Consider the following 27856-nt stretch of genomic DNA (forward strand, 5'->3'; position numbering starts at 1 on the left):
CTCATGTCTTTCAGTGTACTTGTTGACTTTCATTGTAGATCATTTACATTTTAACCTATCAGTAATGTCATCAGCATAGGGCGGGTTTGGGAGATTTCTTTCTCCGGTTTTAAAATCACATTGTAAAATCTAACCTACCTCATTATATGTGAAACATACTAGATTGAATGAATACAAAGAAAGTAAATAACCCTGTATTACTCCTTTGCCAACACAAAAACAGTTTGTTTCATCATATTATGTCTGGACTGTGTTATGTATAGGGTTTTTTTATGAGAGCAATGAGATATTCTGAGGTTCCTATTTATTTTAAACACATTTCATAGCATAATATAGTTGACATAAGTGAGAGCCTTTTTATATGCAAAATAAAAGCACATGTTTATTTTGGTTTGGTATTCCTTGGATTTTTCTACTTCCAGCTTCAGTATCTTTACCAATTATCTTTGTAAACCTATTCTTTATCTCTTTGAATGGTTCTCTGAAATTCTTTGTTAAGTTGTCCCAAATGTGCGTTTTCAAAAGGTAACTGGACTTTCTTTGTTTTTCCTTGAAGACATTTATTTTTTTCATTCAAAAAGCTTCTTCAGTCCACTGGATGAGAAGCAAAACATCTTCAAGGAAAAACAAAGAAAATCCAGTTACCTTTTGAAAAAGCACCTCTGGGATAACCTGACCTGGATGACTGAGAATCTCCATAAACATCTTTGTTAAGTTTGTTCTGGAAAATTTATCTTTCTTGACTTGGGCTTCTCTTCCCTTTTTGGAAATTTCCAATATGCATTCTGATGGTAGGTTTCTTCTGTTGGTGTTTTGAATACTATGTAAGCAATGACTGATAAGTCATTCTTTTGTTTCATTCAGTTTCCTAGGTCATATAGTACAACTACATTTTCTGCTTTACTATTTCCAGCTTTGGCATCTTAGTTTCCAGCCACAGCTGACACATTTTGTTTGCATATTCTATCAAATTCATATTGAACTTGACCATAACATCCATCAACCCCCTCCTGTTTTGCATTAGTGATTGGAGTATAATTTGGATGTCATTTTAAATGTCTACAAATCTGACTGATATTATTTGGTCATTAATTGGATTGTACCTAGGTAACTGATTGAAAAACTGTGCAGTTACAGTCTATCTTAGTCTGCTGATGCTTAAGGTGTTAAAAGTGTAAAGATTAACTTCATTTTTCATTATGTTGAGCTTTCCTGTGTTCGTATTTATTTCCATTGTTCCTATCATAATTCTGTCTTATATTTTTATATTTTTTATATTTTCTTTTTCTGCATGGAAGCACCTACAAATAGATGCCCCCAGATTTTTAATTCTTTCATAAATACCATTAAACATTAGCAATGCTAAATAGCTCTTTCTCAGTCATATGTTGAATGCCATCCAATCTGAGAGATCAACCATCATTCAGCACTTTATATTGTCTATCCATATGGCTTCCTTGGTAAAGTACAAGGCTGGCTTACTATTGCTTTCTCTTGTGCACTGTGAAACTCTGAATTTGCTCTTGGCACTAAAGTGATCATCCAACTCCAGCCTCTTGCTCTATCATTGTTGCTTGATATAGTTGCCTTCTCTCATTAGCTAGACAGTTGGATGGCCTTCATGCCTTGAATTAGTGTTCTTCGCTCACCCTTCTCGGAATACACCACTGCTACCACCATCACGAGGTCAGGAGAAAACATATATTACAGAAAATGTACACTTACATCTTAATTTAATTGTTTATAGGATGACATCTAGACTTGGCAATACAGGAAAAAAATAGAATCAACAAGTATTGGGGTTTTTTTGTTCTATGAAAGATAATTTATTTATAAAAATATTAAAATTTCAGTTAATTTAAAAGATACTGAATTTAAAAAAGACAGCTGCATTATGTATTTATTTATAATACTGTACAAAGTTACTTTAATGGAAAAATGTTAAAATTTGAAAAATGTATTTCCTCTAGCCCTTTCCCTTTGGGCTTTACAAAATGTCTGGAATGTGGAAATATCAGAAGTACATAAGTACACATGTCTAGTTATGTCTGCAACATCACTACTGCAACAGATTAAAAGAGCGTATCAGATGACATAGCAGATGATCTAATCTACATACAACCAATTATGCAATCTCAGTTTTCATGTTACATACAAGCATGTAGAACAGAAGAGACTTCTGCACACCTCTTCGCACACCTGTAAAATGTTGAGAGAAATCATATGCTTCTCATGGAGCAAGGGAAAAGAAAGAACTTTGTCCTATTTCTCCTTTTCTAATGTACAATGTCTTTTCACATCTTTGACAAAGATTTAAAAATGTAAATATAGTCAGATTATGCACCAATTTCTCTAAAGTCCTTTCAAACTAACCAGCAGAATTTATGTCTGCCTATCTTCAACCTTCCTTGGATTTCCTGACCTAGATATGATAATGGCATTGGTTCTGTGCATTGATTTCTAGTTTACATAATTATGGAGGTGACATCATCCTTTATTCTGAGTTTCAGACTTGAAGATCAGTTCCTTTTAAATCATTTGACATTTTTTGTGAATATAACAAAGTATAAGATCATAATCTGCCTCCCTCATGGTGCTTGAAATCCTAAATTCCAATTTATCTTATAGCTAGGATAGATATTTACAGTGTCATAAATACTGAGGCAATCTGGAATATTTGTGGTTACATAAAATGCTTATTAGATCATAACTTACCTCTTCCGTTGCATTTTGGAAAATAAAGGTCATGTATAATTCACAGGCATGCTTTTAATGTATCGATCACAGCGAATGGCTGTACTAAAAAATTAACATAGGATCTTCAGGTATTTGAAATATGATAAAGTGTAGAGAAGCTTGTCCTATTTCTTCTCCCAGAAATAATGTTTGAGTGATCCTGGGTTTTTAAGGTCTGCCTATTTTCTCAAGTTCTCAAATTGTTAGGTTTGTTTACTCAGTTAATAAACAGTCTTCAACTGAGGATAACCCCTGCCCTAAATTCTATAAATTAAATGTATGTGTTGGATCAAACCTTCTTTCACAGATTTATTTGTTGAATCAGAAGCTACACGGAGAATTCGTGACCAAATGTGCATCTTCATAGAGATGAACGTTCAAAGCTGATAGTGATCTTGCAGTGCAGATAAAATACAAACCTCCAGCCACTCTCAGACATCAGAGAACACATCTGTCTCTGGATTAGGATAGGATATGTAGGCTGCTGGCATTTTTTTTTATCTGGCCAACCTAGTGTCTAACTCAAAAATACAAAAAAATATGTTCTGTGGAGAAATGTAGTGAGCTTTACTTTAAATAGGGAGTTTGTGCCTTATAAATAGTTCTGCCTAAAAATGAAAGGCCACGTGTAAAATATACATTTTGTTTGCATGCCCACACACACACCAGAGTTTAACAAAGATTGGGCACATTTGCAATTGACTGATTTCTGCCATGATCAATAAGGTACAAGTTCCTTAAGATTGGTATTATTATGCATGTTTAAATACAAGAGCCAGTACTGGTGGTGTGACTGGGGCAATCCTAGTAGCATCCCTAGTTGAGTTTACATATCCTGGCTAATCTGACCTCTAACGCTGTCAGAACCTACGAGTGATAAAGGAGAGGAAGAAAGTAACTGGGTTACTCTTTATCTTGCTGTCTCTCTCTGCTCTGAAATGCTCTTCCTTTCTCAATTACTTTCCTACTTCTGAAAAGACGATTTGGAAACATATTGATGTTAGCTGTTTTACTAAGAATAAGATTTCAGCATTTATGTGTCTATTATCGCCTCATTGCTTTTAAGCTAAGCTATAACTCGATGGCAGAATCTGTGGAAAGGTGTAATAGGACAGGTGCAAGTATTGCTAGGATGGGTTCTAATGGTAGAGATTTGTGTCGATAAATATAGCATTGGCTGAAGTCTGATAGAGCACCTGACAATTTTGGAAGTGAGGGCTGTTTTTTTAGAGAAAACTTTTAATGAGGTGGGCTAATAAAGGTCCATCATACGCTCTGTGCAGTAATTGTGCCTAACTAACTGGTATAGCCTGACTTTTAAAATCTCTTGTCCTAAGGACAGGCAGCTTTTCTACTAGCTGGTTCATACACTTAGTAAGATAAAGCACCAATTCATATTGAATTCACTACTTCATTTCCAAAGGGTTTGAAGAATTCTGATATTATTGAATTGTTCTCCATTTTTTGAAAACAGTTTTATTGCTTGTAATAAGGCTTCTGGGAACAAACATAGAGGCCCATCTATCTTGTTTTCCCTTACACAGTTTACTAGAAGAGGTGAAAATAAGGTTACAAGGGAACAGAGTATCAATGTTGACATTTTACTGGCACCTATTTATGGATTTATTAAAAAAAATATTTTTAAAAACTATGAAATTACTTTTGGTAAAATATAGCAAAATCTGTAGCAAATACATTGTACTGTGTATAATTAAAATGATCATTTGGCTATTACATTGTGTCTTTCTTAATTAACCACCACCTCCACCTCGGGTTATTTAGTTCAATCAGCAAAGCAAATAAATATTGAAATCAAAAGAATTACAAGAATTTCATTCTTCCCCCGCCACCCAAAAAACCTTCTGTCCATTGGGAAAGAGGATGGATCAAGCCATGGCCACAGTGATAAATATCTTCATCACTTCCCAGCTGATTGCAGCAATAATGACTATGTCCACACATATTCTGTCAAGGATCACAGCTTTTAATAATTTGGAGGAAAACAAAATCCACAGTTGGCAGACTGAATTTTGTACAGCATTTTTATGTTTTGTTTTTAACAGTAGTAATGTGATTTTCAGCAGTCAAGAAATATGCCATGGACTAGTACTTGGTTGAATAGCAATGAAGGCCTTGGAAAAGTTGTCCATAAGTTGTCTATATTACTAAGTGTAGAATAAATCAGGTAGTAGTTTTCCTTGTGACTTTCTATGGGTGCAAAAGTAGGACTTTGAAAAAAGCGGATAGAATGAATATTGACATTTTTTAACTTCAGTATTGGAAAAGATTACTGACAGTCCCGTGCATAGCCAAGAAAATAAATGGCTAATCGAACAGATCAACCCAGAGAATTTATTTGAGGCACAAATGACACAAATCACATTTTGGACATATACAAAAATGTAGCTTTCTGCAGGAGTCTATAACACAGAGAAAAGGGATGGCAGCAAAAGGTGGCTGGACTCAATTATAACAGCAATCAGTGCACAGTTGGAAGACTGGAAGAATCAGATTGGAGAGAGATCTCCCCTGGAGAAAATCTATTTAACATGGTCACTAAGAATCAACACCAACTTGATGGCATATAATCAAAACTATTCTACAATTTATAAAAGCAAAACATAATTTTTCTATATTTCCTTTCTTATATTGGAAAATTGCTGCCAATTTTCAGCAGTCACAACTTTAAATTCAGTAATGCAACCAGGAGAGCTTTCAACACCTCAGAAAGACGGGGGGGGGGAGTGTTAAAGGCTACAAGTCTTGGGGTTGTAGCTTGCATATCCTTGATCTATGCTTTGTCATTAATCTATAAAACCCAATGGTTCTTATAAACATTAAGCCAAAACTAAACCTGAGTATGATGCAGCATGCTAATAAGCTGTTTAACGGGGGTGCTATTAAAGAATAGAGTATGTCTAAACTTGTAAATACAAAACTTGGTAGATTACTTTTTCGTATCCACCTCAGGTAAATATTTCAGATAATACTATCAATTGCCCTCATTATGATTTGTATCAGTGCTTCCCCATGAGGCACAGGATACTGGAAAAAGATGACCATCTCCATATTCAGTTGCACTATACATTGTGATAAGCCCCATATTTGATGCCATTTAAATAGCCAACACAATTGCCAACTTATTCTAATGTTTTTATTTATTTTTAAGTAGTATTTGGTTTGATATTTGTTTTCTTTAATTCTGCTGGGGGTGGGGAGAATTTTGTTTGTTTTCCAACGTTCCTTTTGGCTCTTAAAAAAATAGCTGCTAAAGTACATTACAAATATTAAATTTTACTTTGCAGGCTTCAGTTTACCTAAGAAGGAAAAATAAGATATAAGAGGTTTTATCAAAGAGGTTTGGGGCATTTCAGATATTGTTTGATAGAGCTTTAAATTCCTACTTCCCCCTGTGCATCTTGCTCTCTCACTCATTTTTTAATTGTAATTGTAATTTTACTTTTTACTGTAATTGTAGGTTATTGTTTTTAGAAATATTTATGTTTTACAGCTTTATAGCTTTTAATAAGATGCCCAGAGTCACCTTGACATGAGATGGGCAATCAATCAATAAATGGGCAACCATGTTTTCTAAGGTATCATCTTGATGTGAAAGTTGAAGTGATACTACTTATTCTGCCACTTTATAAAAATGGGAAGTTTCTAGAGTAACACATCTGCAAACTGTTTGTCCAAAATGATTGTGTATCAATAAAAGTGGATGAGAATGAAAGGACTCAGAGACCAATTTTAGAATCTACTTTTTTAATCCTATTTTTCAGATTAGTCGGTCTGAAAAAAATTGAATTTTTCATTATTCATTATCTTTGGGTGATAATGAGTAAAGCTATAAAATTGTATAGCTAAGGAAAAAGGCAGATCTCTTGTCAATTGAATAACATGCTTTCAGACAGCAGTTGCAGGAAAACAATGAGGGAGAAAAAGGTATTTCTGCTTGGCCGTGCCCAAATATAATGTGATTGTTCTTGATATCAGGACAATTTTCAATCTGAAATTTTGTATAGGAACAGAAACTAATACTCTTTTGGATTCAGGAGCTGAACTTGTACATTTAGAGACAATCCTATTAAAGCAGAGAAATTGCTTTCTCTGAACCTCTTATCTGGCACCTGGACAGTTTCATTTGGAATGTGCTTTTTTGAATAATTCATGTTTTATTGACATTAATAACATTAAGAATACCTTTAGTTCCAAATCATCGCTCCAAATATACATGTTTGTACTTAAAGAATTGTGGGTCAATTGCTTTTTATAGCTGTGGCTGAATTTCAAGCCTTAGAACACTGGAGCTGACTGACAATTGCTGTGTACTCTTCGTGACAACTATTTATAGCTGGGTTCATGTACACTACGTGGAAACCCAGTTTCTTAAGAAATCTACAAGGCTTGGAAGAATGGGATGAAGTGGACTAGATCAAGAAGGATAGGTTCAATTATGACAGCAATGAGTACACCACAGAGAAGCTTAAAATGCTGAGGTGAAGACAGATCATCCTATAAAGAATCTACCAATATTGACCTCTAATGATCAACATCATTCTGATAGCCCTTAATCAATCAATCAATGTAATACACTCATGTACACTAAAAGCAAGATTCTAATATAAAAGTATTGTTTTTAAAAAGTCAAAGCATTCAACCAATGCTTCTGGTTAAAATGATAAATCTGATCTCCCGCCTTCTAAAATAGCTTGCTGGCAGTAGGCCTCTTCAGCCCCTGAGCCCTTAATATTTAGTGACAATTGTGTGTATTCCATATTGCTACCGTGACTATAAGACACTTTTGCCTTCAACAACCTGTACAAAGCTTTGCTATACTTGTCCCCATTCTCCTGGAAAGGATGCAAGTGATGAAAACCCTTTCTAAGTGTTTTACAATTTTGTGTATATTTCTTTTTGAATTTGGTTAATTTAAAAAAGTGTGAAAATATGCTTGCAAGACTAGAAAAAAGTTCCTGGAAATAGCCTGTTTCTTCCTGTTTACCTGTGATAAACTCTTAAAGACTATAAAATATGCTTAATTCTGTTAAAATCCCTATTTTAAAAAATAGAACAGTGTCATTTTTTCCCACTCCTATAGCTATTGTCTACTCAAAAGTTAAATGTGGACACTCCCATTCAAAAAAGAAATCCATTTTATTCATAGTCACTGTGCGATTAAAAAACTAAATCACATTAAATACATTAAGTTCTAAATCACTATATAACCATTATTATTATAGCTGGGGATCAGTTGCCTCTTAAGTTTGGTTTTCAGTTCATTTTTGGCTTTTAGTTCAGATCACAGACTAATTCAGAAATTGCTTAGTCTGTAAGATCTTACAATCCAATCTACACTATGTCAGGATATCTACTGTACTTCAATGCTTTTCCCAGGGATAAAATTACTCACTTTCTTAAATTACATTGTTAGCTCATGAATAAAATGATCCATTTATCTTGTTCATTCAAAAAGAAGGGCAAACACCTTGAAAAGTGTTTGTTGAATAAAAATCCTGGTCCTATATATGATAGGAGGTAGGCTTCTTTCTCTAGTGTTCTCTAGTGTTTCACACCAAATTTAATCCTAAATACACTGCTTACAAAGCTGAGTTTGTGACCAATTACTTATTCAGCATTGTTGACAAACAGTTGTAGTGATAGTCTCCTTGAAAGATTCCTCTTGATGTTAATCTCTTCCAGACTATCGACCAGCAAGTGTGTCTTCCATTGTTCCACTGATCTTTGCACAAAGCTTCTGATGTTCCTGCTGATTTCTGTTATTTCTAGGCATTTGATTATCCAGTTATATATCAGAGTCAAGTACCAACTAACGAATACAGGAAGGTAGCAAACTCAGCTTCATTCAGGTTGGACTTCCTTCTCTTCTTTTTTCATATTCATCTATCTTATTTGGTCTCTGAACTTCTGAAGGCCCAAAGTTTTTCTATTCCCTCTACATGTAATATTATGTATATAGTCTGTGATTGCTCACTGGTTTTATTTCTTAGCTCTGTGTCCATCAAGGTTTGCATCCATCCAGCTTCAAAAAATTGCGGTTGTCTTTTGTTGATTGCCACATACCACCAGTCTTACTTCTTTGATATTTGATACCATCAGGTTCTCCACTCAGTTAGTTCTATACTCCTGCACACAAGATGCCATCCCTGTCTCTTCTATATACTACTATTTCCAACTTCCAGATCTTGTAAATCAGCATGCCAATTTCTGAAAATTGTGGGAGCTGACAGTATAGAGTTAGGTAAAACAAACTGCATTTAAGAGGCGAGTGTTGAACTGGAATGAAGTATAATCAGATGAATTTCTGTCCCATTGCTTTATTTAGTCTAGGACTCCGTAGACTCAGTTTTGTAAAGATAAATCATCAGAACAGTAATGATTGACCAAGTGATTAAATGATCTCTTCCTTGTAGTCATGTGAACATGCTACTGCTTAATGCAATAGTTTGTGGCAGTGATCTGCAGAAGACCTGGTAGTTTATTTGGAGAACATAATATCTTTCCTACAGTTACTCATATGGAGACTGTCAAGCAGTAGTAATTTCAATTGCCAATTAAAACGCTGAATTTTCTTTTTTTTTCTTTTTTAACAAGATTTTGGAAAGTTTAGCCATCTGTATACATTTCCCAGTTGTTGTTTTTTAATGAAAAAAGTAAGGGTTAAGAAAGGTTAAAAGAAAAATTGAAAGTCCAATTTTCTCCAGAATGCTTGAACATTTTCTATACTGTAAAGTTGGAAATTCAGATTCTTTTCCTGACCTGCAGCATATATACTATCACCAAGTCCGTAACTATGCCAGCATGGAAAGCAGGAGGTTTAAAAAACAAAAAAAAAAGCAGCTAAGTCTTACCCAGGTGAAACAAAAAAGACCTGAAATTTTGAAAAAGGAAATAAAAAAGAAACTAATATGAAAAGCATACAAACATACAGCTCCATGTATGTATGCCTTAAAATCACCAGAAAATTGGAAGAGTATCTGAAATAAATTAGATGAATGTGTGAAGGAGAAGAAAAACATGATGTCCAAATGAATTTCTTTGCATCTGTGTTCTTAGCAAAACACAAATCTTCAGTAGGGAGTTCCTGAAAAAGTTATATTCTTTATTATACAAACCAATGTATAAATTGATTAAATACTGATGATATTCAAAACCGGGGCAAGTAAAGATTTGCATGAAAGAGTAAACGATCGCTGTAACAATATTTAATAAGGGGACAAAGGCCATTTTAACAACAATGTATAAATAGGATTTGAAAAAAACATGCAGAAAAGGGACTAGCAGGATTTCCTATTAAAACTTAAGAGTGACACATATAAAAATATTTGGGTGAAAAGATGTACTTGCATTATAAAAGTTTGATAAAGTTCCTTGACGCAGATTCATAGCAAAAGTAAACAGGGTAAGAAAGCATGTATAGGGACTTTAATTGTCTCAAGAACAAAATGAAGAAATTATAAATAATGTTTTTTCTACTATACAGTATAATGATAGCTGCCAACTAAAAAAAACTTTAAAAGGGGATTAGAACACTGAATAAAAAATTGTGCTTTTTAAAATAGAACATATTTTACTGGACAGACTGCTGCAGTTAACAAAGTTTCATAGAATAGGACATAAAATTTACAGTTTACATTTATGAGATACATCGTCTTTAAAAATTAAAAATGTAACATTTAGTAGCAGAAGGAAGAGAAAACATTATCTTATCAGTACCTGATTGCCTTTGTGGAGTTTCAAGTTGAAACTAAAAGATCAAGGAAGGAACTGCTAAATTCTGCTGTTCAATGCAGCAAAAATACCAGGATGATTAATAATAAAACCCAAAGGGCAAAGTCTGACAGTAAACAATTTTAGGAAGCTTATTCAAAGTGGGATTTGAGCAAAATTCTATATGCTGTCCTGCAAACCCCATTCATTTTAATGGATTATGTGTATACCTGCCTTGGCAAAACCTTTCTGTTCACTTATGAATTCTGTCCTTTAATCTCAAACCGAATACACAAGAAAAGCATCAACATGCAGCTTTTGCGGTTCACACAGAGCATTGATCCAAGGGAAGGAGATGGAATAAAGAAAAAAGTTGGATAGTACAGATAGGCACATTTTAATTCCTTGGAAGAGGATACATTCAGTGCAATGTATGGAGCTTAATAGTGTGTTGTTTTACAATTTTGACTGCCAAACACATGTAATGTTTGACATCAATGATCAAATCTGGAAACTGGAATCTCTGAACTAGGAGTGAAGTCAGTATGTAGAAGACAATTCATTGAAAAGTACAATTCACAACAGTGTTGGTCACTAAAATAAATCAGGGTACAGAAAGGAGATATATGGGATATACTGTCCTGTTTTTTAGAAATGTAATAGAAACGTTACTTATACAAACATTAGTATGTTAGAGAGTGTTTGATATTAAGCACCCATCTAGATTTTTCAGAAGGAAAAGGAATCTAACAGTATCCCAAAGCCATTAGGAAGTCTTGCAGTTTTCATGTGGTGCAAAGTTTTCCAGTTGGAAGATGAGATCAACAGCAGCTTCAACATCTAACACTATGTGGTTTGGTTCTACTAAAGCAGGATCAAATCTAAAATCTCTGTGCCCATGGAAGACAGTCTCAGTAACCCTTGTATCAGAAGGCACCTCTGTGTGAGGGTTGTAAACTCCGGTGCAAACAAGAACAGAGCTACATCTTGTGGCAGTAGCTGATGCAAGTTCATTTTCCCAAGCATTCTCAATCTCCTCTTCCTGAGAAACTGTGGCAGACCTCGTGCCCCCCAGCGCTTTGGCCTGGATATGAGCCTTAGAACTTCTTCTAGAGATCTTCTCTTCAAGGTAGCGGTTGTAAAGATTAGCACCATAAATATCTGTCATCAGGTTATCCCTAGAAAGCCAGGAAAGTTGCATCAGAACCAAAATATAGGAGGTACATATATGATTATTAGGGTAGCAGAGTTCATTTTATTAAAAGTTTGCAATTTCAGTCATTTGTCTACCTCCAAGTTACAATTTGGAGAGCTTTTTGGAATGAGACATAGACCACTTTTTGTATAATGTGCCATCCCCTCTTCATGGGAAACTATACGTGTCAGAGCTCTCTTTGTGGGAATTTTACTTTTGATCCAGCACCTTTGTAAACTCAAGTCCTACTGCATGGCATTGCACGGGGCTTCTTATTCTTTTGAAGAAATAAAGTTTAAGCTATTATCATGGAATATTTGAAGAGTTACAGATAGTCTTTGGATAATGATGGTAATTGGGACTGTAATTGGGAATGTGGACAGAGGAAACAATTTGGAATGTGGGTATGGATGTGTGTGTTGCAGGTGGGCATGTGCTGTGAAATCTCTGTAGCAGGCTCCTTAGAAGAAAAAGTGGCAGAATTGACTTAAAGGAGTGATTTTTAGCCTTTCCCTGTCAGCTTCCCATTGACTTTGCTTGTGGGAAGTTAATAGGGAAGGTTGCAAATGGTGATCAGGTGACTGCAGTCACATGACTGTGATGCTGCAGCTGTCATAAGTGTGAGCAGGTTGCCATGCATTGTAATAGCAATCATGTGATTGTGGGGTGCTGTGATGGCTGGAACATTGAGGACTGCTTATAAGCCCCTGTCAAAACTTTGAATGGCTGCTGAACGAGTGATAGTTAACTGAGAACTGCCTGTATTATTTTAAGCATTTAAAATAATAAGTTTTAAAAACCTGTAATTTTTTTAAGGCTGCAAGGGTGAATACATTACAACCATCTTTTCTAATCTATTGCCAGTGGAATGTCATCTTGAAGTCATCTTCCAATTTCCTCCGTAGGGGATGACAGAAACTTTAGTTCAGCGCAAGCAGAAAACCTTGTTTTGAAGATGAGCATGTTATAGTCTCACAAGCGTTCTCAACTTGCAGCATTTCATGCATATCCCAATATCAAATTGATACACCCAAACTTTCAGATGACAATTAAATTAAAAAAAATTGACATCCCAGAATTTTAACTTTCAATTGAAAGGGTTTCTTTTCAAGCTGTTTCTCATGAGCATGAATAAAATCTGAAATGCACAAGCAGGATACGGCACAGGGCAAGCTTCTTTAATGTAACATGCTGGGATTATTACAGCTCTGCGAATTCCCAGTAAGTGGGATAGAGAAATAGATGATAAAGGAAGCTGCTGGATCATTTTAGCAGTCCTTGTCACTTAATAGGCTGCTTTTTTATTGGCAGCCATGCAATGGCATTTCATGCTAAATAGTCTCATTTTACAATAGGCAGGATTATATTGCAATGAAATTACTTCCAAAATCAATTTGAAGCTTAGTTGAAACTGTACAATTACATGAATAACCAATGATTCAAACATTCTCTCACATAGCTTTTCCAAAGTGAAATCTGTAGCGTTTGAACTGAAATTTCAAGCATGACATCCATAAACTACAAGGCAACTTTACCTGGTGCTGGGGACCAATCAATTCTATTAAGAAAACATGCACAAGACTAGACTGTAACACTTAAGCACACAAGAGCAAGTAATTTCTTTGTTAGAGGCAGCGTGAGATCTTAAAACAGCGGTTCTCAACCTGTGGGTCGGGACCCCATTTGGGGTCGAACGACCATTTCACGGGGGTCGCCAAACAACGCAGTCCACCATTTCCCCCCCCCTTTTCCTTAGCTATGCTACTCCCTTTTATTCTATTGGCTTTTGAAAGCCAATAGACTCTCTTGATTAGAATATAATTCTATTGGCTTTCAAAAGCCAATAGGAATTGTCCAGGCTGTCTCTGCCCTGCTGAGCCTGCCAAAAGTCCCATTCTGCAAACGGTGCTGCACCAGTTGAGTAGTCCTCGACTTACGATCGGTTGAGTAGTCCTCGACTTACGACCGGTTGGGGGTCGCGGCATTAAAAAGGTTGAGAACCACTGTCTTAAAAGGTTTCAAATTAAATCGCAGATTGGGTAGTGCTATGTAGAAATACGGGACAGATTTTGCTATTGACTTGGCTGTCTAGCCTGTCTCCCAAGTTAGAAAGAGCAAGAGTGAATTGGTACCCTGAAAAACATTTAGTTTAGAGATCAACGCATCCTCAGGGGCCTATTCAATACTCTTTTCAATTGTCTACCGCCATTTAACTTGGAACAACAGCTTGCCTGAAATTTAACTTTTTTTTCTGGAGAGGAAATGAGAGGGAAGAAAAGAAATCTCCTACCCAATGGCATACAATGTTTCAATAGGGCTCGTCCACTGCTTTGCAGATGCTTGAGTCCTAATGAGGTACTCTGCATAGTGGTAAGTCACTTCACTAGGCTTTCCCATCAATACTTCATATTTCAATTCTTTTCCAGTGATTTTCTTATAAATATTTTCCAAACAAACCATAAATGTTCCATGCCCAAATCTGAAACACAGAAATAAGATTTGGTCAATAAAGTTATATAATTGGCTAGGATAAAAACAATGTATTACACCAAAAGGAAAAATTTAATGTATACTACTTATCCAAATCCTTAGCTTCTCTTCTATGAATTTATAAGGCAAGATTGCTTTGATTCACTTATTCTTCTGCCTACATAATTCCCGACAGTCACTTAAAAGTTGAAGAAACTTGCCAAAACATTTGTAATTGTGTAGAAAAAAGCCCATCTGGGCAAGATAGCCTCCACAAAACATTTACAAGGCTGAATTAAATTAAGTTTACTGTGAGAACATTATCTTGATGCTTTTGCAGGACCATCAAAAAATGCTATGATCAGAATCAGACAAAAATAGCAGCTTAATTTCAAGAGAGAAAAACATTAACTCAAAAGCACAAGTTACATATCAACATCTCCACCAGATGGATCTGTAGCTGGCTAACAAACAATACTCAATGAGTAGTCCTCAATGACACTATATCCACATGGAAAGAAGTAAGCAGTGGGTACCACAAGGTTCTGTCTTAGGCCCAGTTCTCTTCAATATCTTCATAAATGACTTAGATGAGGGAATTGAAGGGGAACTCATCAAATTTGCAGATGACACCAAACTGACAGGAGCCAACACCCCAGAAGACAAACTCAGGATCCAAAAAGATCCCTATCCAACAAAATGAGTTTCAATGTTGAGAAAAGCAAAGTCTTAACATTTAGGCAGGAAAAACCAAAAGTACAAATACAGATTGGGCAAGATCTGGCTTAAAATCAGTAACTGTGAGAAAGACCTTGGAGTCCTAGTGGACGATCATTTGACTATGAGCCAGCAGTATGTAGCAGCAACCAAAAAAGTTAATACGATCCTGGATTGCATAAACAGAGGCATAGAATCAAGATCACACAAAGTATTATTACTGCTTTATAAATCCCTAGTAAGACCACATCTGGAATACTGCAGCCAATTTTGGTCACCTTGTCACAAAAAAGATGTTAAGAGTTTGGAAAAAATTCAGAGAAGAGCAGCTAAGCCGATCAAAGGCCTGAAGACTAAAACATACGAAGAACGGCTACGGGACTTGGCTTTGGCTAGTCTAAAGAAAAGAAGAAATAGGGGAGACATGATAGCAGTGTTCCAGTATTTGAGGGGCTGCCATAAGGGCCAGGTTGTTCACCAAAGCACCAAAGGGAAGGACGAGAAACAATGGTTGGAAACTGATCAAAGAGAGAAGCAACCTGGAACTAAGGAGAAACTGACAGTGAGGACAATGAAACAATGGAACAGCTTATCCCCAGAAACCGTGGGCACTCCATCACTGGAGATTTTTAAGAAGAGACTGGACATTCACCTGTCTGAGATAGTATAGATCAGTGGTGGCAAACCTATGGCACGTGTGCCAGAGGCGGCACTCAGAGCCCTCTCTGTCAGCATGCATGCCATGCCTTGGAGATGGCAACTATCCCTCTTCAACCAGCCACCTGCTAACTCACCAAGGTCCCACGTGGCCAGATGCATCCCGGCACGTCTGGTTTCCCTCCCCCCTGTCCCATCCCTCCTGGCCTCGCATGCTCTCCTTTTTCCGGGCATGACCCACTGCATCGCCTCCTCAGCTGTCAGCCAGCCATCCCCCTCAGAGGTGGCTTCTTGAACTGCTGGCAGGCTGCAGAGCCCCAGAGTGCACTGGTTGAGGGGCCAGCAGGTTGTAGTTGCTGATGGACACCATCAGCCCCCATGCACTCACTGGCCTTTGTGTCCAGGGGCTGATGGTGTCAGGCAGCATCCGCCCCAGCCCTTGCCTTGTCCCATGGCAATGGCACCCCACCCTGCCTCACCTCACTCTGCAGAACAAGCCTCCTGTCTACTGCCCCACCTGCCAGAGACCCCTGGATCTCCAACCCTGCCCACCCCCCATAGGTGTCCCTCCCCACGAGCAACATTGAAGTGACCACGCCTACCTTGGCCACACCCACCCAATCTGCCACAACCACCACAGCCACGCCCACTCAGTGGGCCACGCCCACCTGGCACCCCACAATAAATAAGTGGGTTTTGGGTTGCAGTTTGGGCACTTGGTCTCTAAAAGGTTCACCATCACTGGTATAGGTTCTCCTGCTTGAGCAGGGGGCTGGACTAGAAGACCTCCAAGGTCTCTTCCAGCTCTATTCTATTCTATTCTATTCTATTCTATTCTATTCTATTCCATTCCATTCCATTCCACTCCATTCTATTCTATTATTCTATTCATATACTGTATGTAGTAGCAGTCAACTACTATAACAGTTGCAATGGTAGTCTAATTGGCAATTCAGTTAGGTTTGACAATCTGAGCTATTCATTTACTATAAATAAAACAATTAACTTTATTATGTCTATACTTGCACACAAAAACAAGCATTCATGTGTTTCCAATGATGCTTCTAATGCATCTGAAAGTAGTATTTCCAGCCAAGCTCCTTCCCACTAAAGAAAAACACCTTCAGAGCAACTAGCATCTTTGCCTTACCTTGGGGATTGAGCTTCAGCTGCCCACATCAAATCCATATTACAAGCCAATACAGGAATATGTGGATAAGTTCTCTGATAAGGATTTCCAGGATAGCCATTTGTCAAAAGAACATCTATTATCAACTGTAAGTTGGTTTCCCACCTCACTGGCTCACCAAACAAAATAACTGCTGTTAAGATACGCACAATATCAATGTGTTACATGCGCATGATTGTAAACTATTTCCTAATGCAAAATAACAAACACACCACCTTCTGCCTTTCATGCACACTATAACAAGAATAGGCAAACTATGGTCTCAGGCTGCATTTGGTCATTGAATCTATTTTTAATCAGCCCATAAAGGCTGCTGTGATCATGTCATCAGAATTTAGCAGCAAATAAATAAATTAGCCAATGAGCTTAGCACATCTTAAAGTGCAGAAATCGTTTTTAAAGTATCACAAAAACCACTTGAGGTAGCATTAAATTGCTTTGTCCACTGATATCTAAAAGAAAATAATTACTTTGTACTTAAAGTACGTCAGTCCTTTTTCCTTTTAGAAACAGAAAAAAACACAAGAAAAAATCATAAACTGTACAAAACCCAAATTTTTATATAAACTTGGATGATTCAGTGCCAGTGGAATATAATTACAAACCTCAACAGAACTTCTGAAGATACTACTGTATTTTAAAATTCACATTACTAGTTTTTTATTAGTTTTTAAACTGCATATGAAATAGAAACTATAAGAATGAGGTTTAGCAAAGAACTAGAAACTTCACAGCTTAACATTAATGGCAGATTTATAAAGAGTGCAGATAGTAGAAAAATCAAAGAAACAAAAATGGACAACCTGTCAGTATCATTATAAACTGATATATACTATATATTGTATATGATTACTATCACATTCTTGTTCAGATATATCAGAAAAAGCTAGGAAAAATTAGCAAAATACTTTGAGAGCTATCACAAAGCAGTCCATTTTACTTGGAGTAAATTTCAGAATTAGACATAAATCTTCACATACTAACCTTCAATTTTGGGAAATTCCATTGTGGGTAAGTGCTACAAATTAAAAACAAGTTACATTTACTAAGAAAAGTATCCTTTATTAGCACAAAGAAGAAACCCAGTAAATAAGCCTCTGAACATTATGGGCGCACCCTATGTTCTGATTAAATTTCCTACACCTCTAAAAAATTAAAAATTATCATCGCAACTGTAAGGAGATGAGATACTGCCCATTTATACTTGCCTCTTAGATCTTGAATTGCCTTTTAAAAAAGCACTTTTGAGACAAATGACCTGGATGACTAAGAATCTCCATAAATATTTATCTCATAATCTTGCTGTAAGAGAAGCTCATATAATTGCTAATGTGTCTCAGAAATGACACTCCTGGGTTTATAACATAGAATCCCCTCTAATATACATTCATATTTTTTAGGCCTAATTCAATCTGCCACCAGAACTTATTCCTCCACTGTCTGACTGTATACCTGTGATTATCTGTAAATTCTTACTATTAACCCCATGTCATTTCCACATTTTCAACTGCAGCTCACTTTAGTCTGTAGAAGTTGCATTATGTTCAACAGCACAATATCACAAACATGAAGATGAAATCCATATTCATCCATTCTTGTATATGTTTTTATAATATACACATTCATTGACTTAACAAATGATGTTGAATTTCAGCTTCACAGTTAAAATTTACAATCTAAAAGGAGGAGAAGGCTAATTCAGGGTCAGGCTGATTGGGGATTATGGAACATCATATGAAAGGCTGTGGATAACTTCAGTTGTTTTACTTGGCAAGTAAATTTAACTAGCCTTCCCTCAAGACAATGCTTTCAAATTTAAATAATCATGGGAAAAGACTGGGACACCTGAAGTAAACTACTGTATATCCTAAAATTGGCTGACCAGATCAATTACTTTCAATAACCTACTGAATTAAATTATTTCTCTGATTCACAGCTTTTCTTTAGCTATATGTGCACTTGCTGCAAAATAGTGTATCAGCAACATCCATATTATAGTGTGCTTATAGTAAAGGAAAGGAACTATATAGTAAAGGAAAAGAGCAAAGAAAAGGAACAAAAAAAACCCCCCTGCATCACAAATTAACAATTACGGTACTCCTTTCTGCAAGACAAGCAAGCTATGTATCTAATTAGAGAGCTAACCATACATTGATCTGAACTCCAGATGTCAGGAGAGATTGAATTGAACAAAGCTGGTTCTGTCCAATGTTGCTGCCCTCTTTACCCTCTTGCCTACTACAATACTTGAGCCTTTGTGTTATTAGTCATCAGTAGCATTTCCTCAGTTGCTCTCTTAGCTGCTACCAAATCTGTTCTAGGATCAGTCAACATTGAGAAACTCTAAGAAAAAAAATGCAATCTTTTAAATGCTATGAATGATGTGAAGAAAGTTACTTTAAATGCATCCTTTGTGTACACAATGTGTAATTTTTGACAATCAAATTACTAGTACATGTTGCATCAAGGAAACAATAAGACTTGAACAATCAGACTTTCACCACTACATTATTGTTTTTAATTTGTGCATGTAGGGAAATATTTATCCACTCTATGTTATAATCCGAACTAGAACTAAAACCCACCTTCATATGTTGCTACTGGCAGACAAATGAACTACTAACAGGATATCAAAAAAGTAATATAATTATAACATAGAACATCAATACCCATCTGTTCCTGGTATGAATGTTGGAAATATGTCTCTCGGCACATTTTAATGCACGTTTTGTTTTTATTGAATATTGTTTTATATTAACTTGTACTTATTTTATTGTACTTCATACCACTGTATGAAAGGTCATCTGACTAGGTAGAGTGAAGTCTCCTTTTAGTCAAGCTTAATTATTGACAGTTGATGTATCCATTTGGTTTTCTTAACAGGGAAAGAGTGTTGTTGCTAAATCTTCCTGGTGTTTTTCAACTTCCTGGTCTGGACTACTTTACTGGTAGTTCCTGGTCATTTCTTACTCAATTAGTAATCTGAATTGACACTGTTTACTTTCTGAGTCTAGAAAAGGTAAGTGATACTGCCACTTTCCAAAATCTGTTCAGGAACGTATTTAGCATTTGAAAGGTCACATTTTTCTCTGTCACACTCAAGCCCCATCTTCAAAATCGGTTAAGATCCTGCACATGCACAGATGAAGCTTCGCTTGCTTGCCTGCCAGCACGGCCCAGTTCCTAACAAGCCGTGCACCAATACCTAATCCATGGCTCTGGGATTGGAGACCCCTGATTTACATGACAAGCAGCCCAATAGGCTACTGTAATTACAGACAATGTAAAAAATGTGGAAGGAATTATTAAAGAGTAAAAAGCAATAAAGTACAGTACACTTACCAAAACTTTAGGTTTTCTGTCATGATCTACCATGTCTAATAAGGGATAAGTTTCTCGCAACCTGTCAATTGTAATAGGCCGACAAAATCCAAGACTAATGACATATTGGTTATGGATAGCAATGCATCTATGATTTAATGAAAAGCATATTTGTTTTACATTCTCCAAACAAATAATACATATTCTAAGTAAAGGAAATGTTTCCATATCCTCTGGGAGAGTACATACAATATAGGGAGAGAGATAAACACAATCTTTGTTCACTCAGAACTTTATATTTAGGATTCTTACAAAAGCTATTTTTTATTCAGAAGTACAACAATGTCCAAGAATGTTTCTTATTAACTCATTATAATTTACGGTACATTCCAATTTGAAACATTTATGAGAGTTCCTAATAAATGGCCTCAAATTGATTTCTAGGAATTTTACTTTGAAAATCTTTAACTCTGCTCAGAGAAAGAAGAATTTTGAATCAATGGAATTGATTCAAGGAGTCAAGAGGCAAAGGAGATCTACTCCCCTTTCTTAGTCTGGCTATCTTTTTACATTCTGTATCATCCCATTTGAGATTTCCTAAATTCACAGAGTTCATGGGAGACATTTTTTGCTTTCCCTACAAAATGTATCTTTGGATCTTGAGAAAAAACGATACACACCACATGCTTAACTCTAGCACATTCCCCTATCGTGCACCTTCAGCCCAATGCAGAATGAACCCAGCATTTTCTAAGGATACTGCTCAGCGATGTCAAGGAGCGGGCCTTGTCCTGATACAAGAACACATTTGTCATGGTAACGTTTGAACATTTGCAAAGGACTGTGGGACATCATAACTTGGTCTTTGGAAATCTAGGACAAAGAAAAAGTGGATAATCTGTTTTCATTCTTGTACAGATGGCACATGAATTACGACCATTCGTTCAGTGACTGTTTAAAATTACAATGGTGCTGAAAAAAATGGACTTTCGACCCATGGCCAAAGTTATAGCCGTTGCATCACCCTTGTAGCCACATGAACAAAATTCAGGTACTTGGCAGCCTGTCCACACTTACGAACACAGGGGTGCTGCAATTCCCCCCACCTGCCTCTATCCTCCTGATCTATGCCCTTTTGTCCACCCTGAACAGGGTACTTGATGGCGGCAGCAGTGCTGGGGCCGAAAGCAAGTCCCAAGGCCTTCAACAATGTCAACCAGATGCCACCTAAAGGCCCAAAGCTGTCCTACTCTGTCAGCACCATTCCATAAAGCCCCAATTCCCCCTGCTACCCTGTGCTCTATAGGAATTGTCACACCCTACTTTTGCTATTTTTCTCCAGCTGCTGACAGGCATATCCAGCATATGTGGCAAAGCTGCTGCCCGTGCCAGGTCTTCTTACCAAAGCTGCCTTGTGCCATTTTCCAAGCTGGCATTTCATTATTACGATGCTTCAGAAGTTTTATTCCCTAAACTGCACGATTTGGGGACTAAGGCTTCCGAAGGTTCAAAAGAATGGAGGCCACTCTTGTGGTGCTTTGGAAACCTCATTCTGCCAGATTGCTTCCAAAAGAAACAGGAAATGTAGAACAATTTTAATAAAGCATGGCAAGACTTGTAATGAAGCTTAAGAAGCTGCCTCTATCAGTTGAAGGCAAAATCCTAAACGATACATCAGGGGTCTTCAAACTTGGCCCTTCTGGACTTCAACTCCCAGAATACCTCAGCCAGCGTGATTGGCTGAAGAATTCTGGGAGTTGAAGTCCACAAGTCATAAAAGGGCCAAGTTTGAAGACCCCTGCTATAGATAAATATATGACAATTCTAATTCACGTACTGCAGAGAAGAAAGAAAATGACAAACATTCCAATAGATGACAATGTTACTTACTGGAATTTCAAGAAGATGTGACAGCTGGTCTGCTTTCTTCTGACAAAGACAATTTCCTGCATTAGTAACAAATACTACAGGCACCAAAAGTTGTCCCTGAGAATTAAGTAGTTTTTGAAAGGCTTTTCGGGCAGCAGGAATTGGGGTCTTTCCTCGTACCAATACTCCATCGATATCAAACAGTATGCCAAAGGTAGGTTGTACACCTAGCTGAAATGGAAGAGAGGAATAAGAAAATTCTTGTTATCAACCAGACATCTTGCAATTTAGAGTCATAACATCCTTGTACAGAATTATTCTCCTTTGTTTTAAGCAACTTCATATAAATCCTCCTCCCTTTCACTGCTTATTCATAACAATTATGTGAAATTGCTGGAAGTGGTTAGTATTATCTTAATAATCCTGTGAAAGTGTTTACACCAAGGAGTATGCTCGGCTCAAGGCTATATAGTGAACTTTATAACAGAATTGGGATTTTAATTCTATTCCAGGAAACTCTTTTTCGCAATTGTAACTTCTATACTCAAGCAAGATCACCAACAGATTGCCATATTACAAATTATTATTATTACAAATTAAGTGTGGCATCTCCCAGCTCCCTTTCCCGCCAAAGGGACCCTTAGAAAATAAAATCGTGGGTGGCTGCAGCTCAGCACTTTCTTTGCCTTCAGGCATGTGTGTGTTTAGGGACTGACCACATTCAGCCTTTTGTAGGCAAGTTGATCACTTATTCTCCAATCCCACATGTACCTACCAGCTCAAAGGTGTGATGTCACTTGAAGAATGATTCTTGCCCAGAAGCATATTTCCAGCAGTTGGAAACACAACCTACAAAAAATTATTGCCCTATGCAGTTTCTTGTTTATACGTACAAAGAACTCTAATGACTGGCTTCACATATTGCTCAATAATAATGTGGGTTGTCTGGTTTAATGTGGTATGCAAACCCAGTCAACTGTAGTTTATTTGTCAAATCAAGAGTGAAAAAGGAAGAACCATCTTATTTGTAAAAATTATTGATGAATTGAATACGTGAACTCTACAAAGAAATAGCATGTGATAATACAGTCAGTTGAAGTGAAGAAAATGCTTCTGGAAAGAGAGGAACAATGTATTTGACAGAAAACCTCCCACATTCCTTTGTTGGGTATCTAGTAATACAATGTCAATGAACTCTAGACTATAAAATGTAAGATGCCAAAGTCATTAATTTGTTGTGAGCCCCAGACAGCAGACTTGTAGAAAGCAATAGGGCAGAAGCTCTTCAAATTCGAAAAGCATAATTTTACCTATATTAATCTATTTCACGGGTGTCAAACTTGCTATGTCATGTGACATGTCATGATGTATTGCGACTTTTCCCCCATTGCCGGCAATGGGGTGGGCACAGTTTTGGCATGACGCATCCAGCCCGTGGGCCAGCAGTATGACAACCCTGATCTATTTAATACAACTTGGCAAAAAAGATAAATAATGACAGTGTTATCTCCAACTATCCGTCCAAGACTATTTGTCCATTATGAGACATAAGATATTAACTAAATAACTGAATTAGAAAAAGGGATCAGATGGAGAGGAATTTTAACTACTGGAAAAAGTAAACATATTTCTTATGTTTTTGACTCAGATATGCTTGATAAACCATTTTTTCTATACAGTAAATCTTATTAGGGATTGGATTATATTAATATTTTGGCCTGTTTTAACTTACAAAACTCTTATTTTACTAAAAAGAAATATACTCTTTCAGAGAAAAATAAAAACATTTAAAACATCTGAAAATACATATTCCAGAGAACATGAATATGCAATTCAAATGTTCCAACTGGAAGCTGATGGTATAGCTAATAGAAGAATCAGCTTTTTCGGTGTATAACAATTGTACAATTACCAAAATTGATCAAGCATAAACAATTAGAAACTTCTACTGGACAAACCCTTCCATGCATGCAGGCACATGGTCAAGAGGATCATTAAAATCATAATTTGCAGTGTGCAACATTTATATTTACATATAAAGGCTGAGTCTTCCCACTGTATTAAGAGATCCCACAACCGTATTTTTTATGATTAGATATTTAAATAGTTAGTTTAGAGAATTAAAAGTTTATTTATGCCAAGTTATATACTGGTACTTACATGCCCAATTACGGCATAATTTCACTATACATTTGCCCACAAGGTGTATGGAGATTGTAATAACATGTTAGTCATTTTAGTTTATCTTTGCCCAGAAATCAGAAAGAAATTGTTGGCATAATGTCTGCATTCCATTTGCCATAACACTGATGGGAAAAAAAATCAACAGCAGTTTGAAAGGTAGAATTGATTATGTATCAAGATGGTATCAATTTTTAACAAAACCATGTACTGTAGATAGATTATCTCCAGAAGAATATGTCCCCAACCTGGTTCTTCAGGCTTTCAATGACACGCCTATTACTGCTATCAATGAATCTATTATCTTACATCTTTCCCAGCATTACTGACTTGTCCAGATAAGTAGGTCTTAGCATGTGTCCATAATATGATAAATTCAGTCTGGTCATTTGTGCCATTAGTGAGATCTCTGCTTTGATTTGTTTGATGACCTATTTGTTGTCTTGATATTCTCAGGTCTTCTCTAACACCAAACCTGAAAAGAGTCAGTACTCTTTCTATCCTGCTTCTTTAAAGTCCAACTTCCGTACAGTGTTTCAGAAAAAAACAACTTCCTGCACAATTTTGATCTTTTGAAAGGTAGAAACCTATTGCTAAAATAAGTAAAACTGAAAACAGGAGCCTAAAAGAATAGAAAAATTTCAGCAATCTAATTTTTAAATGATCACCTTGAATGTAATGATGGCTCAGATTTGTAAATGGCTGCAAGTATAAACACAATCCCAAATTTTATCTTTGGGATTATCTTTGTATATGAAAACAAACTAAATGAATAAATATTGTAAAATAAACCCATTGCAAAAGGAAACCATATAGCCATCTGATATAGCTCATTATGACTTATAATTCAAACAATGAAATGTTTCTGAAAAAAACTGAAAGTTCATGCTTTTTGCAATATTGCAACCCATCATCTTCATTAATATCAAATTTGCAGCCCAAGTTGATTTGCTCTTATTTGTGGCTTCCTTTTCAACAAGAGTGTCTAGTTTCAAACATTACTGTATTTTTCATGTACGCCAGGGGTCTTCAAACTTGGCCCTTTTTTTAATTATAAATTTTTACAATTTTACAATAAAAAACCCCTTCCCCAATCCCTCCCAACCCTCCCCAAAACCCTCCCCCCTTCTTCCCAGAGCTGAATACAGGGTTAACTAGAACTTAAAAGGAAAAACTTTTAAACTCAAATAAACCTCAAACAAATATAATTACATTCAATAAACAAATTATTAAATACTTTAACTCCATTATGTATGAAAAACAGAAAGAGAAAGAAAAAAAAGAAAAAAAACACCCTTCTTCCAATACTATCCTATTAACAACCATACCGCTATAATTAAATTTAACATTAAGATAATTTCTTTGTCGTTACAATCCTACCAATTTACCATTATAATTTATTTTATCTATAATTCACAACTTCTGTTTCTTTCACAATTAATAAACCAATCATCTCCCTAACTTAATAACATTACAAAATATCATATTTCATATAAAGTAAATTAATTGGAATCTAATCCACCATTAAGATATTATAAACTTTAAGTATAAATTATTCAAAAAAACTAAACAATATTTTCTAATATCATACTTATGTTATATAAAGTTTATCCGTCTTTCTTTATCATCACAATCAAAAACACACACATAAGTGTTACTTATACCATTGAAATTCCCTTATACATATTTAAAACAAAATATTCCTTTAAATGCTCCTTAACAAACTTGGCCCTTTTATGACTTGTGGACTTCAACTTCCAGAATTCCTCAGCCAGCATGCCTGGCTGAGGAATTCTGGGAGTTGAAGTCCACAAGTCATAAAAGGGCCAAGTTTGAAGACCCCTGATGTATGCTGACTTTCTCTACAGAAACATAAACATCCCTGGGATTAAAATAATCTAGGAAAAAGTATGTAAAGGAACCAGGATCCTCTCTGATTGTCAGCTGGATACTTCCATAAAGATACAATGATACCAAATTTGGTGTGGTAGTGCAGTTGGAAAACAAAAAGAAAATTAAAAATGGGGAAGATCAGGGCCGCAGAAAAAATAGTGCTACCCTATGAAAGAAGCAGTAGGACAACAGCTTCTAATGTTGCCAGCTGTTCCATTCTAATCCCCACCATCATGTGACTAAAAGTGCAGCATATGTAGCCTTCCATGTTCCTACACATGGAGAGCAAAAACACAGAGGTGCAATTTATTATTTTGTTACTTGAAACAGATGTTTCCAATGATCACTGCCTCTAAAAGGGCTTAAATGATTTCCACATTTTGCATATTCTTCTGATTTTGTCTTTATCCTACTTTTGCAGCAAATGTTTATCAACTAATCATTCTCAGCTTATTCCTTCCTGCATATGGATATTGATAGGATTAATGCTAGTTTGTGAATCTTAATATTTAGCTAACTCTGAATATGATCCTCCTCTAAACTTAAAGATAATGTAATTTATGTACTCTTTCCCCCAGAACTGTGGCACCCAGTATACAGTTCCTCACTTAAGGAACTACAGCAGTAGTGATGATTATAAAAAGGAGTGCTACTAGTTCAGACAGGTTACTTGAGCCCAAAAAACTGTGCTTCAATTTCAAATGTTAAGAGGATTTATATTCAACTCCTAGCCTAAAGGCTTTCTCCAGCTAGCAAACAAAGAATTCCTGTTTGGTTAACTCAGTGATGACTAACTAAAAAGATAGCACATGTTTGAAAACCAGAGTGTTTAGAAAGAAAACATTAGCAATCTTTATCATTTAAAACAAACTCTTCTCTGTATGAATTGTTTAAAACCAGGGTTAAAATGAACTGAGAATGTACAGCAAATATTTTGGAATGCAAATTCTTGATCACCCAAATCTGAGTAAGCATGTTAGCAGTTAGGTGTAACTTCTAAACAACTCATTAAATACAAGTTTTACACTACCCACGAGTACCATCTCATTATTTGGTCAGGAATGTAGACTTTTCCTGCAGCAAAAGTCAAGCCAGCTGATGTTGAATGAACAACAGTGTAAGAAAACTGACAGCAGAAGCAATCATCCGTAACCAATTTGACAGGAACACAAAGGCTGCTCCTGAGCAAAAAGTAAAAAACAGGGTCCCCAAACCCATTGCTGGCTGCTTGAAAAAGGCGTGAAGCCCCTTTTCTGAGAAAGCCACAGCTGGAAAGTAACAAATTCGGCCTTCCCTCACTGACCCGTTTCCTCCAAAATGGGGAGGCAGTAAGCGAGGAAATGAACACGACAAGAAAAGTTCTCCAACGGGAAGACCTTCGGTGTTTTAGGGTTTCTTTCCCCCCCCCCCCATACCCGGCATTCAGACTAATGAAAGCGCGCGAAGCGCTCATCAAAGCAGTACTGCCCGCGCACGGCAGAGTCTTCTGAAAGCAGATGACGCCAGGGTTTTCTCCTGCCCCCTCCCCCTCTACTCGGGTTTGAAAGAAACCCCAGTACGGAGCGAAAGAGCTCCTGCTATACGTTACAGTAACTCTCGGGGCTTGCTTGGGTTGGGGATGTCGGGGTTCAAGAGAGCGACAGGGGAAAGAGCTTCGCAAGGCTCTCCCTCACCGCATCCCGGGGCGAGAAAAGCGGGCAGCCCCTCTTACCTGGGCGCTGCCTTTGCTCCCTCCGGAAGCTGCGGGAGCCGGAGCCTCATGGCAAAGCCTGACCCTCCCCGGAGCTCCCGCAGCCAGGGCTCTCTGAAGACGCCGGCAGAGGAGGGGCAGCAGGCCTTGCATAGCGCCCGTTCCTGGCGCCGGCTCGCCGACGACCCAGGCAGCCCTCCTGCCTAGG

General features: G+C 36.8%; 1 protein-coding gene across 3 annotated transcripts; it reads right to left on the bottom strand.

The window, feature by feature from the left end:
- Positions 1-265: 265 nt before the first annotated feature.
- On the bottom strand, positions 266-27839 carry LOC120307626 (haloacid dehalogenase-like hydrolase domain-containing 5). Of its 3 annotated transcripts, XM_039342553.1 has the most exons (9): positions 27670-27839; positions 21906-22115; positions 20776-20888; positions 20037-20130; positions 17679-17712; positions 16656-16827; positions 13953-14141; positions 10474-11645; positions 266-9841 (listed from the first exon to the last, which is right to left on the bottom strand). In XM_039342553.1, exons 1-8 carry the CDS (start codon positions 27799-27801, stop codon positions 11234-11236), a joined length of 1356 nt encoding a protein of 451 aa, XP_039198487.1. In that variant the 5' UTR covers positions 27802-27839; the 3' UTR covers positions 266-9841; positions 10474-11233. The 3 variants fall into 3 exon arrangements, with proteins under 3 accessions (XP_039198487.1, XP_039198489.1, XP_039198488.1); XM_039342555.1 differs by lacking the exon at positions 266-9841 and having other exon boundaries at positions 10846-11645; positions 16656-16803; XM_039342554.1 differs by lacking the exon at positions 266-9841 and having other exon boundaries at positions 10846-11645; positions 16656-16824.
- Positions 27840-27856: the final 17 nt, after the last annotated feature.

Source organism: Crotalus tigris, unplaced genomic scaffold (assembly GCF_016545835.1).
Source record: "Crotalus tigris isolate CLP2741 ecotype Arizona unplaced genomic scaffold, ASM1654583v1 scf7180000017799.356649, whole genome shotgun sequence".
Lineage (NCBI taxonomy): Eukaryota > Metazoa > Chordata > Lepidosauria > Squamata > Viperidae > Crotalus > Crotalus tigris.

What these genes read in the sequence shown, in the direction of transcription:
- LOC120307626 (XM_039342553.1), bottom strand. Translation starts at nt 27,801, where the DNA reads ATGCAAGGCCTGCTGCCCCTCCTCTGCCGGCGTCTTCAGAGAGCCCTG. An exon ending in CACATCTTCTTGAAATTCCA is followed by an intron (nt 20,889 to 21,905) that starts GTAAGTAACATT and finishes TCTTTGTCCTAG; the next exon opens with ATTTCCAAAGACCAAGTTAT. An exon ending in GAAACATTGTATGCCATTGG is followed by an intron (nt 11,646 to 13,952) that starts GTAGGAGATTTC and finishes CTGGCTTTCTAG; the next exon opens with GGATAACCTGATGACAGATA.